General features: G+C 38.8%; 1 protein-coding gene and 1 long non-coding RNA gene across 8 annotated transcripts in view; one reads left to right on the forward strand and one right to left on the reverse strand.

The window, feature by feature from the left end:
- LOC102902291 overlaps positions 1–16118 on the forward strand; it is a 69196-nt gene that overhangs the window by 15546 nt on the left and 37532 nt on the right. The window contains exon 3 of one of the 2 annotated variants that reach the window (XR_441749.3): positions 9202–9289. The exons of the other annotated variant lie outside the window; for it this stretch is intronic. This is a non-coding gene — a long non-coding RNA (uncharacterized LOC102902291). The remainder of the gene's footprint in view (positions 1–9201; positions 9290–16118) is intronic. 2 annotated transcript variants of the gene reach the window in all.
- Positions 1–16118, reverse strand: part of LOC101088888 (glycosyltransferase 6 domain-containing protein 1) — a 43909-nt gene that overhangs the window by 6859 nt on the left and 20932 nt on the right. For 3 of the 6 annotated variants that reach the window (XM_045043729.1, XM_019816463.3, XM_045043730.1), the window contains 3 exons: positions 9485–9564; positions 8284–8319; positions 4524–4568 (listed from right to left, as the gene is read on the reverse strand). In XM_045043729.1, the coding sequence (XP_044899664.1) occupies positions 4524–4568; positions 8284–8319; positions 9485–9564 (161 nt within the window). Of the gene's footprint in view, positions 1–4523; positions 4569–8283; positions 8320–9484; positions 9565–10584; positions 10890–16118 lie in introns of those variants that run through there. The other 3 variants (XM_019816464.3, XM_019816467.3, XM_019816466.3) reach the window with 3 other exon arrangements.

Genomic DNA, 16118 nt, shown 5'->3' on the forward strand with positions numbered 1-16118 from the left:
TACTACATTATTTTACATTTCTCTAATTTCTAGTGAACTTGAGTATCTTTTCTTACACACGTTGGCTACCTCTAATGTGAGTTTCATGTTTTTCTATTGAATTAATTTGTTTTTAAACCAAATAAAAGTTTAAAATTTGTATACAGTGAAATACATCTTTTTAAATTTTTTTTAACGTTTTATTTATTTTTGAGACAGGGAGAGACACAGCATGAACAGGGGAGGGTCAGAGAGAGGGAGACACAGAATCTGAACCAGGCTCCAGGCTCTGAGCTGTCAGCACAGGGCCCAACGCGGGGCTCGAACTCACGGACTGCGAGATCATGACCCGAGCCGAAGTCGGCTGCTTAACCGACTGAGCCACCCAGGTGCCCCAAAATACATCTTTTTAAATAGGTGGTAGGTTTTCAGCATGGATTAAGAGGATTTCCTTCTTACCTAGACTTTACATGTTGTCTTACTGATTTTCTTTTTTTTTTTTTTTAAATTTTTTTAACGTTTATTTATTTTTGAGACAGAGAGAAACAGAGCATGAACGGGGGAGGGTCAGAGAGAGAGGGAGACACGGAATCTGAAACAGGCTCCAGGCTCTGAGCAGTCGGCACAGAGCCCAACGCGGGGCTCGAACTCACGGACCGCGAGATCATGACCCGAGCCGAAGTTGGACGCTTAACCGACTGAGCCACCCAGGCGCCCCTGTCTTATTGATTTTCTAGCAAGATTTTTTTTATTGCTTTATTTTTTACACTTAAACCTGTAGTCTATCAGGAATTTATCTTTATGCCATAGGATTAATGCCCCATTTTGCCCCCACTTAGATCACCAATAGTGTCAATATAATTTATGAACTAATCTGTCCTTTCCTCACTGATTTTTAAGATGCCATTTTTGTTATATATCAACTTTGATACATACTGTGACTTAATTCTGGATTCACTACTCCTTTGATCTATTCCATGTTGATTTGATTACAATGATGTCAAAATAATGTTTGACTATTTAAGGCAAAACCCTCTCTTTTAAAAATTTTATTTTTGAGAGAGAGAGAGAGCATGAGAGACAGAGCATGAGCAGGGTGGGGCAGAGGGGGAAAGAGAATCTTAAGCAGACTCCACCCCCAGTGTGGAGCCCAGTGTGGGGCTCGATCTCATGATCATGAGATCATGACCTTGGCTGAAATCAAGAGTTGGACATTTAGCCAACTGAGCCACTCAGGTGCCCCTAGGCAAAATCCTTTTAACTTTCTTATTTTTTTTACACTTTCTTGGCTATTCTGAGACATTTATTCCCACATATTTACTTTAAGCTTATAGTTTTTTGTACTTAATAAGAACCAAAAATGAGCTTCTTCCCTCATATCTCCATAATGCAGAGGTCATTTCATTTTAAACTAAAAGCCAATATGATGCTTAATAATAAAGTGCAATGCCTTCTCCCACTACTTTTACATTGTTATGAAGGTGCTGTCACTTCAATTAGACAGAAGATCTCATGTATTTATCTATTCTACAAATATCGAACCCCTACTATATCTAGGCTTTTTTTTTTTTCTAGGCACACTCTTGTGGGAAAGGCAGATAGTAAATGAATAAGCAAGCAAATATACAGTATGTCAGATGTTGGGGAGAGCAACTGAGAACAATAAATCTGGGTAAGGGAGAAAGGGAGTAGTTAGAGAAGACTTCACTGATAAAACAGCGTTTGAAGGGAGTGGGAGAATGAGCCATTTGGCTGCTTGGAGGGTAAGCAGTCCGTGCAGAGAGCACAGAAGGTGCAAAGTCCCGAGGTGAGAGCTTGCTTGGTGTTTCTGAGGAACAACAAGGAGCCAGTATGATTGGAGGAGTGGGTGAGGGACACAATGGTTGAAGATGAGGTCAGAGAAAGAATCGGGCAGCTGTTTTATCTACGTATTTTTTTTTCCTATCGTAAACACATTCTTTGGAAAGGCCTCTTACAAGAGTGTTACCTCTTAAGGCTCAAAATAACAAAAACCTAGACGCAGTCCAAGTGCCCACTGATAAGGCAGGGGATGAGCAAACTGTGGTATATTTCTACAGTTAACTGTAACGCCGCCATCAAAATGAATGACAGTCATATGCAATTTGGATGAATCTTAGCAATCTAATATTAAGGGTCAAAATGAGTCCCTGGAGATTACACGTGGTATTATATCTTCTTTAAAAAATTACAAACAGCTGTAATTTTAAAATATACTTGTTCCAGAATGCAAATGGAAAATATACACTTAAATTAAAACAAGAGAAAGCAAGGGGATGATGAAGCAGGATTCGGGATGGAGGTTGTTTCCAGGCTAGAGGGTGAGGAGACAGAATGGGGGTCCTAGGAAAGACAGAGGTGGATAGCTGGATGTTGAAGTTATTGAATGTTGAGGTTTTGTTTCATTAAAAATAAGCAAGAGAGGCACCTGGGTGGCTCAGTCAGTTAAGCATCTGACTCTTGGTTTCGGCTCAGGTCATGATCTCATGGTTCCTGAGTTTGAGCCCCGAGGAGGGCTCTGTGCTGACAGTGCGGAGCCTGCTTGGTTTTCTCTCTCTCCCTCTCTCTCTCTGCCCCTCCCCCGCTTGCTCTGTTTTTCTCAAAATAAATAAACTTAAAAAAAAACAGAAATAAGTGAGAAAGCACATAAATAAATAATGACTGGGTTTTGAAAAACCTAATGATGAGAGTGAGTCATGTAGCAAAGATTATTATTTAAATTTTTTATTAAAAATTTTTTAAAAAAATTATTATTAAAAAAATGTTTATTTTTGAGACAGAGAGAGACAGAGCACAAGCCAGGGAGGGACAGAGAAAGAGGGAGACACAGAATCTGAAACAGACTCCAGGCTCTGAGCTGTCAGCACAGAGTCTCATGCGGGGCTCAAACTCATGAACCTGTGAGATCATGACCTGAGCTGAAGTCGGATGCCCAACCAACTGAACCACCCAGGCACCCCACAAAGATTGTTATTAACCTAATTGTGTGCACTTAAGGTTATTTAAAAAATATAAATATGAAAAAGGAATTCACAGAAGATGAAATATAAATAACACGTATAAAAGATGATCAAATTGAACAATAATTATGGAAGTGCAAATTGAATTGAGATATTTTAACTAATAGTTTTGCCAATAAAAAAATGTTTGATACAACTAAAATAAAATGGAAATTTATGAAACAAATAAAATCAACATTCACCCACTATAGATTAGAAAATAAATGGTATAATTATTAAAAGGCAATTTAGCAACCTGAGTAAAAATTTAAAATGTCTGCATCTCATTTTTTAAAATTTTTAAATCTTTTTTTTAAGCTTATTTATTTATTTTGAGAGATAGAGAGGGGAGGGGAGGTGGGAGAGAGTGGGGCAGAGAAAGAGGGAGAGAGAGAATCCCAAGCAGGTTCCACACTATCCGTGCAGAGCCTACTAGGGGGCTTGAATCACAAACTGTGAAATCACGACCTGAGCAGAAATCAACAGTTGGATGCTTACCCAACTAAGCCACCCAAGTGCTCCTAAAATGTCTATATCTCTTAATCTAATGATGCTACAATAGGAATTTATCATATGGATAAGTTCACACAAGAGCATACAAAAATATATGTACAAAGATATTCATCAAAACATTATTTACAATAGCCTTCAAACTGCAAATGATTCAAAACCAATATGGAACTGACTAAATAAATTATGGTATGTAGCCATAAAATAGAATACTAGATAGCCATTATAAAGAATGAGATTCTCTGGGGCACCTGGGTAGCTTAGTTGGTTAGGTTAAGCATTCAGTTCCTGATTTTGGCTCAGGTCATGATTCCAGGGTTGTGGGATTGAGCCCTGTGTCAAGCTCTGTGTTGGATTCTACACTGGGTGTGGAGCTTGCTTAAGATTCTCTCTTTCCCTGGAGCGCCTGGGTGGCTCAGTTAGCTGAGCATCTGCTTCGGCTCAGGTCACGATCTCGCGGTTCGTGAGTTTGAGCCCCGCGTCGGGCTCTGTGCTGACAGCTCAGAGCCTGGAGCCGGCTTCGGATTCTGTGTCTCCCTCTCTGCCCCTCCCCTGTTCACGCTCTGTCTCTCCCTCTCTCTCAAAAATAAATAAACATAAAAAATTAAAAAAAAAAAAAGATTCTCTCTTTCCCTCTCCCTCTGCCCCTCCCCCACCTCAAAAAAGAAAAAAAAAAAAAAAAAGAATGAGATTTTCCCCCAAGTATTAATGCCAAAATCAAGAGGAGTCATTAATGGCATTTTTGGGCCGTTACTAAAAAGATTTTTTTCTTTCTCCTAATAAAACCAGGAACATTAAACTAGATAACAGTTTTCTCATTATGACCCTCAATTGCCTGATTCTAGATAAATAGACACTAGGTTTAGATATAAAAGACTTTAAACTAAAAACTGCCAAGGCCTGGAAAGCTCCCAGGATAGGTACAATTTGATGATGGAAAAAAATCCTCCCCCATTTAAATTGAGTTGTTGTTGTTGTTATCATTAGTGTGTGTTTGTGTAGAATATTCTTTCTTACTTGGGATTAAACCAGTCTGAGAGCCGAAGTTCTTTTTCATTTTCCCTGGGTACAAAGAGAAAGTCAAGTTAAGAGTAATCCATTTACTCAGCAAATAATTATTGTGTCCCTGTAACACGGCAGGCACTGTTTGATGCTGGTTGTAGAACTGTGAACATTTAGATCAGTTCCTGCCCTCTAAAAGCCAATAGACTAGCTGAAAAGACAACATTAAATAGATGATTATAGTGCAGAGTGGTAACTGCTAATAGGAAAACACAGATCTCCATGGGAGCATATAGATGGGGCATCCAACCTAAATGTGGGGTTAAGGGAAGCTACTTGGAGATGAAATATGTAAACTGGGTCTGGAAGGATAAGGGTTATTTCAGGAAAGAGATGTGGGGTGAAGAGGTCATAGCCAAAGGTGGGAAGGCAGGGAACAGTATGGTTCTTGAGTGGGGGATATATTTTAAAAATTAACAAAGCAGGAAAAATAATGTGTATTCAGACAAAAATACAGATTTATGTAATTCATTTATCAAGTATTAGTAGCTTACTATGTGGTAGACACTTTATTACATGTTAAAATAAAGGGGTTGGAGTAGGCGGTCTAGATGTTTGTCTTTGATTTTCGTTTAAAAATAGGACCCACCTAAGTTTTTGTTGTGCTTTTAAGTTAACTATTTAATTAACAAGGTTATAAGGGGGCTTCTCTTTCATAAGTTGGGGATATTTTGTAAAATAAGAATAACTTTAAGTGATTTGTACTTCCAGAAAGATGGACTAGGTACTCAGTTTCCCTATCCTACCACTAAGTATAGCTAAAAACCCAGGACATTATATGTGAAGTAAACAAATGAGTGAAAGGCAAAGAGAAGAAAGCAGATCAGGTAGGTGCACTGGGACTCAAGGACCAACATGGCAGTGGGTTCCCTGGGTTTTCTGCCACATGTATCTCAGATTAGGTGCGACTCAAAAGTGCCAATGGGTACAGACCAAAAAAGAGCCCTGAGAAAAAGCTGCTCTTAATAGCCAAAGGGCCAGGAATAGGACAACCTAGCAAGGCAAAGAATCTGTAGACACTACTCACTGTTCTCCAACCCAATACCACAGGAAAATCCGTGGCTCTATTTCCATCCCTCCAGCAAAGGCCAAGTAGGGAGCCTAGATGTGTACTCTCACCAGGCCATAATGGGGATTCCGTCCCTTCCTCACTGGAGTGTAGTTAGAGGGGATTAGTGGGTATTAAAACAGTCACCACTACCCAATCCCCCTGTGGTTGTGTCAGTGGAGACCACATGGGGATCTCAAACTCCCATCCCTGCTCATTAGTAACAAGGAGCCGCTCCCCACTGGGTTTCAAGGGAGGCAGAGTCAAGAACCTAAAATTTCATCCCTCAACCGACAGTAATGCAGGGGTGCCACCCTATTTCCCAGCTAGCACCGTGTTAAGAGGATGCCTATGAAAACACAAGATTTAAATAAGATCCAGTCTCATAATACCCCCAAATTGTCCAAGAAAAGATCTCAACTTGAATGAGAAAGGATAATCTACAGATGCCATGATAACACAGATATTAGAATTGTCTAACAAGGATATCTGACAAAGGCAGTGTTCAATGAGCGATGACAAACACTTGAAATGTATGAAAAAATAGGAAGTCACAGTAAAGAAATAGAAAGTCTTATTAAAGATATGGAAGATGTAAAGAAGAACCAAATGGAAATTTTAGAACTTAAAAATGTAACACTGAAATAAAAACTCAATAAATAGTCTTCACAGCAGAATGGAGAGGATGGAGAAAGAATCAGTGAACTTGCAGACTGAATAACAGAAATCGCTCATCTGAATAACAGAAAAAATTGAAAAAAAAAAAAGAATAAGCCTCGGGGACACATGGAACGAAAACAAAAGATCTAACATTCATGTAATTGGAACCCCAGAAGGAAAGAAAGAGAATGGGGCTGAAAAACAATTAAAAATATGGCTGAACGTGCCCCCAAATTTGGCAAAAGACGTAAACATACAGATTCAAGAAGCTGAATGAACCCCAAACAGGATAAACCTAAAATAAAAAAAATCCATGCTGGGGTGCCTGAATGGCTCAGTCAGTGAAGTATCTGACTCTTTTTTTTTTTTTTAATTTTTTTTTCAACGTTTTTATTTATTTTTGGGACAGAGAGAGACAGAGCATGAACGGGGGAGGGGCAGAGAGAGAGGGAGACACAGAATCGGAAACAGGCTCCAGGCTCTGAGCCATCAGCCTAGAGCCCGACGCGGGGCTCGAACTCACGGACCGCGAGATCGTGACCTGGCTGAAGTCGGACGCTTAACCGACTGCGTCACCCAGGCGCCCCGAAGTATCTGACTCTTGACCTCAGGTCAGGTCTTGATCTCAGGGTCATGAGTTTAAGCCCCGTGTTGGACTCCATGCTGGGTGTGAAGCGTACTTCAAAAAGAATCCACGCTAAGGCACATGATAGCCAATTTTCTGAAAGCTAAAGGTGAAAAGAATCTTGAAAACAAGCAGAAAGAAATGATTCACCTAGAGGGGAAAAATAATTTGAATGAAATGGATGTTTTTAATTAGAAACTATGGACCCAAAAGGAAGTGGAAAAATATTTTTCAGGTGCTGGAAGAAAAGAATTGTCACCCAAAATGTCCCCCAGTAGGTGAAGGGTTAAGCAAACTTTGGTACGTCCCTTTACGGAATACTACACAGCAATGAAAAAGGAGTGATTTACTGAGATACACTACAAGGTGGTTGGATCTCAAGAGCATTATCCTGAGTGAAAAAAGCTCATCTCAATAGATCATACACTGTGTGATTCCATTTATAAAACATTCTCAAAATGACAAAATTGTAAAGATAAAAATAGATTAATGGTACTAGTGATTAGAAGGGTTGAGGAGAGGAGGTTGGGGTGCGTATAAATGGTAGCTCAGAGGAGATCTTTGTGGTGATGGAATCATTTTGTATCTTGATTACCTTGGTGATCTACAAATCTACACATGTGATAAAATGTTATACAATTATATCCATACATTGTCCCAGCATCAGTTTCCTATTTTGATATTGCACGACAGTTACGTAAGATGTAACTCTGGGGGAAATTGAGTGAAAGGTACATGTGACCTCTTTGTACTATCTTTGCAACTTCCTATGAATCTGTAATTATTTCAAAATCAAATATTAAAAAATGACTTTGAAAGTGCATCCCATCTTGACATTTCGGAGGTGTTTTTAACCAAAGATATTTTAATATAGGATTGCTCAAGACTCATACTCTTTCAAAATCCAAATTTTCCATGCCTAACTGCACTAAACATGTATAGTGACAAAAGGAGAACTTTTAAGAACAGGTTTTTTTTTTTTTTTTGAGGTTTGGTTTTAATAATTTTTTGGGTCCTATACAATGGTCCATGGTAGAAAATGTGGTGGACCACAGATGGCTGTCAATCTAAAGAAAAATACCCTGGACAGAGATACTTCAAATATAGCAAATGTCTAAAATTTATCTGGTATAAGCAGGTAAATGTGTTGAAGGAGCAAAATTTGGAGATGTGCACATATACATGTCCATACAAACTCACATACATGTATATATGCACATGCACCGATTATTTCTGAACTGATACCCAAGAAATTTGTCAGTGGTTGTCTCCGGAGAATTCAGTTTTATGTGCCTTCCGATTGCCATTACCATTAGAACTCACTCGACTCCAGCCAGTGCCCTCAATACAGTTTGTAGAATATTTACAGAACAGATTCTTACCAGCAGAGATCTATCTTCTCTAGGTGGTTCTTTATTCTTCACATAAATAAAAAGAGACATTTTAGTGTTAAACTTGAACAAACGCCTATTGCAATTGGAATAACAAAAAATCTAGAATTCAGTTCCATTCATTTACTCATTTGTTAGCCGAGTGATTACTAAACACCTACTACATGCCAGGCATAATGCTACAGTTCTGGAATGCATAGCATCTGGTTCTGATGGGACATTCCAGTTCTGGAATCCGGGCCTGCAATGAGCTTCTGGTCTATCATCTCCTTTTTGACCAAGATAGACCTTTCTATTAAGGCATAACACCCTAGGAGGACAAATAACATGTAGAACATGATACCAAAACAATACGGTTAACTTTTTAAAGACATTAGCTCCCACAATATAGCTGATTTTCAAATAGCATTCGGTAACATTGCATTGCTTATTTAAAAAGACCATAAAGATGAGGAAGGCATGGAGGAGGTAAGAATTTGAATTTTTCTATAAGAGAACTTTAGCAGGTTAACAGATTTGTTCTCCAGTACAGTTATATTTCGATAGTAGTTTTCTTTGAGTCGTGTTCTTATTATCATAGCTTAAGATGTATCTAAAATAGTCCCCCAACACTCTCTGTTCTCTTATCTTGCTTTATTTCTTTCTTCGTAGCCTTATTATATAAAATACAAAGCTCCTGGGGTGCGTCGGTGGCTCAGTCAGTTGAGAGTCTGACTTCGGTTCAGGTCATGATCTCGTGGTTCATGGGTTCCGCCCCACGTTGGGCTCTGGGCTGACAGCTCGGAGCCTGGAGCCTGCTTCAGATTCTGTCTCCCTCTCTCTCTCTGTCTCTCCCCCACTCATGCTCTGTCTCTCTATCTCAAAAATAAACATTAAAACCAATACAAAGCTCCTAACATTGTATTATAGATTTCTTTGCTTATCGTCCATCTTCTCGACCTGGAATGTAAAGCTGCATAAGTTCCCAGCACCGAGGACAGGACCTGGCACCAAAAAGGTACTCAATAAATATTTGTTGAATGTTGAAAAATGAAAGAATTAATATATTTATAATTTAATCAGTTCCTCAAAGAGGAGATACTCTCCGATTGATTTAGGGAGTGTTTATTAACCTTTTTTGGACAAAACTCAGCATTTTAGGTCAACTCTGCCAATCATTAAAGATGATGACTCATCAATCTTGTATATTTACCGGGAGCGATGCTTAATCAACATCAGCAATAAAGCAAATGAAGTTAATAACAGCATTTTCCACTTAGAATTCATTCTCTCCTAGAAAAAAAAAAGGAGAAAAGGAGTTTTTTGGAAAGTAAGAAACAACTTCCTTGCCATCTTCTAATAACTAATTAATTATAAAATTAATTTATGGAAATTTGGCTGAGTCTAGGATGCTTGGCCTAAGGAAGAAGGCAGATTTAGGGAAACCTAAGTTTTGTGTGAAGTGCTTGCAAAGATCTCTTTTAGTATGCCAACTGATACTTTTTAGATTAGGTATAGTGTGATGTTCCTTTTGTATTTCTTTATCACCCTGAATAAGGAAATTCAATAAAACTCTCATTCTATTTCATTTGTGCTTCTGTGAAAAGAAAATGAGGTCCTTATGAAGATGTTTTTATGTATTGGAATACATTCTACCTCCAAAGTTGATTTTTATATAGTTTTTCCTCACAAAGGTATTGAGACTAATAATTTACTCAAAGACTATAGGTCAAGTAAACTAAAAATATATACAAGCTCTCTGAAAGGTATATTCTTTTTTTTTTTTTTTTCAACGTTTGTTTACTTTTGGGACAGAGAAAGACAGAGCATGAGCGGGGGAGGGGCAGAGAGAGAGGGAGACACAGAATCGGAAACAGGCTCCAGGCTCTGAGCCATCAGCCCAGAGCCTGACGCAGGGCTCGAACACATGGACCGCGAGATCATGACCTGGCTGAAGTCGGACGCTTAACCGACTGCGCCACCCAGGCGCCCCTGAAAGGTATATTCTTGTAAACAGTGATTAAAAATCTAAATTAAAGGCATTAAGCACTAACATGGAATATTTGGCTCTAGCCAGTGCACTGAGCTTATGTTAAAGGTGTTAAATAGGATTTCTGTTTACCCATGGGGCACCTGGCTGGTTCAGTTGGTGGAGCATGTGACTCTTGACCTTGGGGTCATGACTTTGAGCCCCATATTGAAGTGTCATCTATTTTGCACAATATACTTTCAAGGCCAAGGTTTGGGGATGACCTCTACGTATGATTTCATCAGATCACCCAACGTTTCATAGTTTCTTCCTAAGAGCCTTACCATTAGTTTTCGTGATGTTAGAAGTCCTAGGATGTTTCCCAATCGTCATATTTTTGGGTCTTCATAAAAAAAATCAGATATTGTAAAATACTCTCCTGGTGTTTGAATCTTTTGCTAATGGTGATGTCACCAGACTCTTTTGATGATGAAAGCGTTCAAAAGTCACAATGATACTGTCATAATGATTCATGTGGTTGCAAGTTCGCATTGCTACCAGATGGTAGAACTTTGTCCCGTTTGAAAAAGGATTTTAAAAGATGGTTTGCTTTTAGTTTCTTTTGTTGTACTTCCTTACCTACCTTTTTTCCTTCCTTCCTTTCTTTCTTTCTTTCTTTCTTTCTTTCTTTCTTTCTTTCTTTCTTTCTTAAATTTAGTTTCTTTATTTTGGGAGAGAGAGGGAGAGGCAGAGAGAGGGGGGAGAGAGAGAGAATCCCAAGCAGCTCCGTACTAACATGGAGCCCAATGTGGGACTCAATCTCACCAACCGTGAGATCAAAACCTGAGTCAAAATCAAGAGTCAGGCATTTTACCAACTGAGCCACCTAGACACCCCTTAAAGATTTTATTTTTAAATAATCTCTACACCCAGTGTGGGGCTCCAACTTACAACCCTGAGATCAAGAGTTGCATGCTTGGGGTGCCTGGGTGGCTCAGTTGGTTAAGCGTCCAACTTTGGGTCAGGTCATGATCTTGCAGCTGTCAGGCTCTGTGCTGACAACTTGGAGCCTGGAGCCTGCTTTGGATTCTGTGTCTCCCACTCTTTCTTCCCCTCCCCCACGTGCACATGTGCTCTCTTTCTCTCTCAAAAACTAAATAAACATTTTTAAAAAATTATTAAAAAAAAAAGTTGCATGCTCTACCGACTGAAGCAGCCAGGCACCCTTTCCTTACCTTTCTTGATGACTGATTTTTACTTGCAGAAATATATTTTGAATTGTGTGCTGTGTGTATATATGTGTAAATGAATGACCAAAAAAAAAGTACACCATCTTTTTCTTCATCCTCTTTTAGCCATTGTCCAATTAGGTAAAGTTAATCCCTTCTTACCCTTTTCTAGAATGTTTTAAGAGTACTTAGTTTTCTGATTATAGAAATAGCACATTTTCATGTTATAAAATTGGTTAAGTGCTTAAAAGCATAAAGAAGAAAATGATAATCAAATATAATCACCCTCTCCTGAGATAATCACTCTTGTTTTAAGATGGCATACCTTTAGTATATACTTCTTTTTTTTTTTTAACTTTAGCGTCTATTTTTGAGAGAAAGAGACAGAGCATGAGTGGGAGAGGCGCAGAGAGAGAGGGAGACACAGAATCGGAAGCAGGCTCCAGGCTCTGAGCTGTCAGCACAGAGCCCGATTCGGGGCTCGAACTCACGAACTGTGAGATCAGACCTGAACCGAAGTCAGATGCTTAACCGACTGAGCCACCCAGGCACCCCTAGTATACACTTCTTTTAAAATAGATTTTCTAATTGAAAAAGACACACACACACACACACACAGAGCAAAAAAATTCAAACAGAGGAGAAGTTATATAATGCTTATCTTCTCCCTCAGCACTGACTCCATTATCTCATCCCCAAGGACAGCCACTGTTCAGTTTTACATTCCATAACTATTCTGCACCTATAAGGGCATATATATTTTTTAATGTGTATAGGTTTCCTTTTCACACAAATGGCAGCATCCTAAAATAATTCTTCAGCACTTTGAATATCTCACTTATCAGTATATTTTGAAGGTCATTCCATTACATTTCATACCTCTTATTCTTTTGCTAGTGAAATGTGGTTTATTATAGGACTTTATCATTTATGTAACCAGTTCTCTATTGCTGGACATTTTGGTTGTTTATTGTCTTTGCCATTATAAGAAATGCCACAGTGGAAATAGTTGAACATGATCTGTGAACACTTATTGAACTATATTGCAGGATAAATTTCTAGAAACAGACTTGCTGGGTCAAAGGTTATACCCATTTAACAAATGAGTAAATGTTGCCAAATTGTTTTCCACAGGGGTCGTTCCAATTTAACTCATGCCACCAGTGGGTAAAAGTACCCATTTTCATACATCCTTATCAATATAAAGTGTGTTGTTAAAGTTTTTGGTATTTGAAAATTTGAGGGTGTGAATTGTATCTTAGCGCAGCCTTAATTTGTGTTTGTTTTATTATGGCTGATGTTGAGAATCTTCTTGCACATTTAAGAGCCATTGTAATTTCTTCTCTGTAAACTGACTGTAGCTTTTGTTCATTTTCAGTTAGGTCTCTATCTTTTTGCATTTTTAAATAAGCTTTCTATTTTGGCATAATTTTAGACTTAAAGATACAGTAATTAATGCCATATGGTTTAAGATAGACATACAGATCATTGGGACAAACTCAGGAGTCTAGAAATAGATCTACACGTATATGGATGATTGATTTTTGACAAATAAGAAAGGTAATTCAGTAGTGAATGGATAGTCTTTAAAAAAAAATGGGTCTAGGACAATTGGCTATCCATATGCAAAAAAACAAAACAAAACAAAACAAAACAACCCAAACAAACAAAAGAAAAAACAAAACAAAACAAACTTTGATCAGTACTTTGCAGCAGGTACAAAAATTAACCCCAAATGGATGACTGACCTAAATGTAAAATCTAAAACAATAAAATGTTTAGTAGAAAACAGGAGCAGAAACAGTTACGACAATGAAAAGGAAACTTCAGATTGCAAGAAGTACATTAAAAAATGGCAAAGTATTTGATCAGACATTTTGCAAAACAAAACGCATTCGGAAGGCAAATAAGTATATGAAAAAATCATATTAGTCTTCAGGCAAATGGAAATTAAAACCACAATAATATACCACCACATACCTATTAGAATGGCTAAAATTAAGAAAACTGGCCATACCAAGCATTATGACAATTGGAGAATTGGAGCTCTCATCCATGGTTGGTGGGAATGTAAAATGGCACAACCATCTTGGAAAAGAGTTTGGCAGTTTCTTAACAGTTCAAGCACACACTTACCGGACAATCCAGCAATTCCACTCCTAGATATTTACCCAAGAGAAATAGAAGCACATGTCCAGAAAAAGAGCTGTTCGTGACTGCTCTTGGTAGCTTTCTTGGTAGTAGCCAAAAAGTAGAGACAACAAATGTTCATCAACAAGGGAATGGATAAGCAAATGTGGCATGTCCTTACAATGGAATAGTACTCAGCACTGATATGTGCAACAACTTAAATGGACCTTTGCGTAATGATACTGTGAAAGAAGCCAGGCCAAAAAGGGGCACATACTGTATAAATCTGTTTATATAAAATTCGTAAATATGCAAATCATTGAAACGATACAGGGCACATTTTTGTTTGGGCTGCCCAGAAACCTGAACACCCCTCATTTACACGGAATCTTAAATTCAAGAAGCAACAGCATCCTTCTGCCAAGTGTGAAAGCTGAAATAGGCAGAAATTTCCTCTTCCTGCCCTTTGCAACTAAACCATGGGCACATGACCTAAACTACCTGGCATGCTAATCAGATTCTCTTACCTGGGATTTTGAACCTTAGGGGGGTTCAATTTGAAATTATTTGTAATAGAATCAAGGACTAATGTTCTGGAAGATGTTTTCAAGGGTATGGAGATCAGCAGGGAGATAATGAGTGATGGGATCAGGATTGGTATTCAAACAGATTACCCCTGTGGCAGGATCTTGTCTGTGTATTCCCTCCCTTTGCCCCTTTATATTAGCAGCTATTGGCTAAGGACTGGGTGCTGTTTCTGTGGTAAACGTTGTTGCTGGTCAACACTATCTGGTTCTCCCTTCCTTTGCAGAGAAGACTCTATCTTCTAGCCCAGGGCATGGTTTAAGTCCAGGCTGAGGCACTGAAAAGCCCCTGCATGATTCTCTAGTGTCTTCCCCTGACATTGTGACTAGGAATGTCACAGATAGTGGACCCTCCATCGTTCTGGGTCCCCAAGTGACAATATGGAGGAGACTTCCTGGTTCCCACCCTCACTGGAAATGTAGGGTGAATGAGAAACTTGTTTTTGTGTTAAGACTACTAAGATTTGAGGGTTCAATTTTCTTACCCAACATGCCATTTCATAAATTCTTTCTCTGTTTAGATGAATTAGAATCAGGTTTTAGAGAGGGTTGGTTTGTAGGCAACTACACTCAGGGAAATAGGGGGAATCTAGAATTTGTTTTCAGGCCTTGTTTGGGTCTAAAGTCAATTAAAAAAATAAAAACACCACGTTAGTATTCAGAGATAGGTTTCTGGCAGCCTGTGTAATATAGCAGCAAACAGTTACATTGTCCCTGTGCTCTCATTGAATGAGGTGCTCATCAAAGGCAAAGGCTTTGGGGCAATGATAGTTTTTGCCATAAAAATATATGATAATGATGCTTTATAACACTTATGCACCAGACACTGAACTATGCACATACATTAACTTATTTAATGAAATAAGTTAAATGTTAACTTGCTCAACAAGCAGGTGAAATGGCTGTATTTGATGGCACTAGTGAGCCTAAAGAAAAAGTGTAACGCCAAAGTTAAAGTCTACTTTGTGACTGCACCTCCCACCAGATAGCTGTGCCCTTCATGGTCGCAGTGGGTTCCAGCCCCCACTGATGACCCTGGCTTCTGGCCTTTGGTACTACCACCTTCCTGTGCCCTTCTGGCTCTTGGGATGGCCGCAGCTTCTCAGTTTCCTCACTATCCCATCTAGCTCCTTAGCAATTCTATCACCTGTGTAACCAGTTCTCAAAATCCCCCATTTGAAATACCCAGATTTTCCTGATTGGACCCTGACTGATAATAATAGTTCCCAAGACTAGAAGTGCTCTGATATCAATTAATTTTTGCTGTATAACAACCCACCCAAACCTTAATAGCTTAAAGCAATGATGCTTTATTTTTGCTTATGAGTCTAGGGTCCTTTGCTGCTGTTCTGGGCCAGACTTAGCTGATCTCATCTCAGAGTACTCATGTAGCTACAGTACTCTGGTCAGTTGGTTGACAGCTTGCTGTTCTATATTCACATGTCTGGCTGTTGGAGAACATCTACTGGGGCTATATAAAATGGGCATGGATACAGAGAGAGGAAAATAATATTCACTTTTGCTTTAAGCTATATTACAAAGCTGTAGTCATGAAGACAGTACGGTTTTGACACAAAAAACAGACACACAGATCAATGGAACAGAACAGAAAGCCCAGAAATGGACCCACAACTATATATACGGTCAATTAATCTTTGACAAAGGAGGAATGAATATACAATGGGAAAAAGACAGTCTCTTCAACAAATGGTGCTGGGAAAATTGGACAGCAACATGCAAAAGAATGAAACTGGACCACTTCCTTACACCATACACAAAAATAAATTCAAAATGGATGAAAAACCTAAATGTGAGATAGGAAACCATCAAATACTGACATTGAAATGGACTCTCAGATTTCAATGAGAATTGTGGGGTTTACATTACTGGGGAACCTCTAGACCCAGTGAGCAGAAACTTGACTTCAGTTGCCAT

Source organism: Felis catus, chromosome D4 (assembly GCF_018350175.1).
Source record: "Felis catus isolate Fca126 chromosome D4, F.catus_Fca126_mat1.0, whole genome shotgun sequence".
NCBI classification, from domain to species: domain Eukaryota; kingdom Metazoa; phylum Chordata; class Mammalia; order Carnivora; family Felidae; genus Felis; species Felis catus.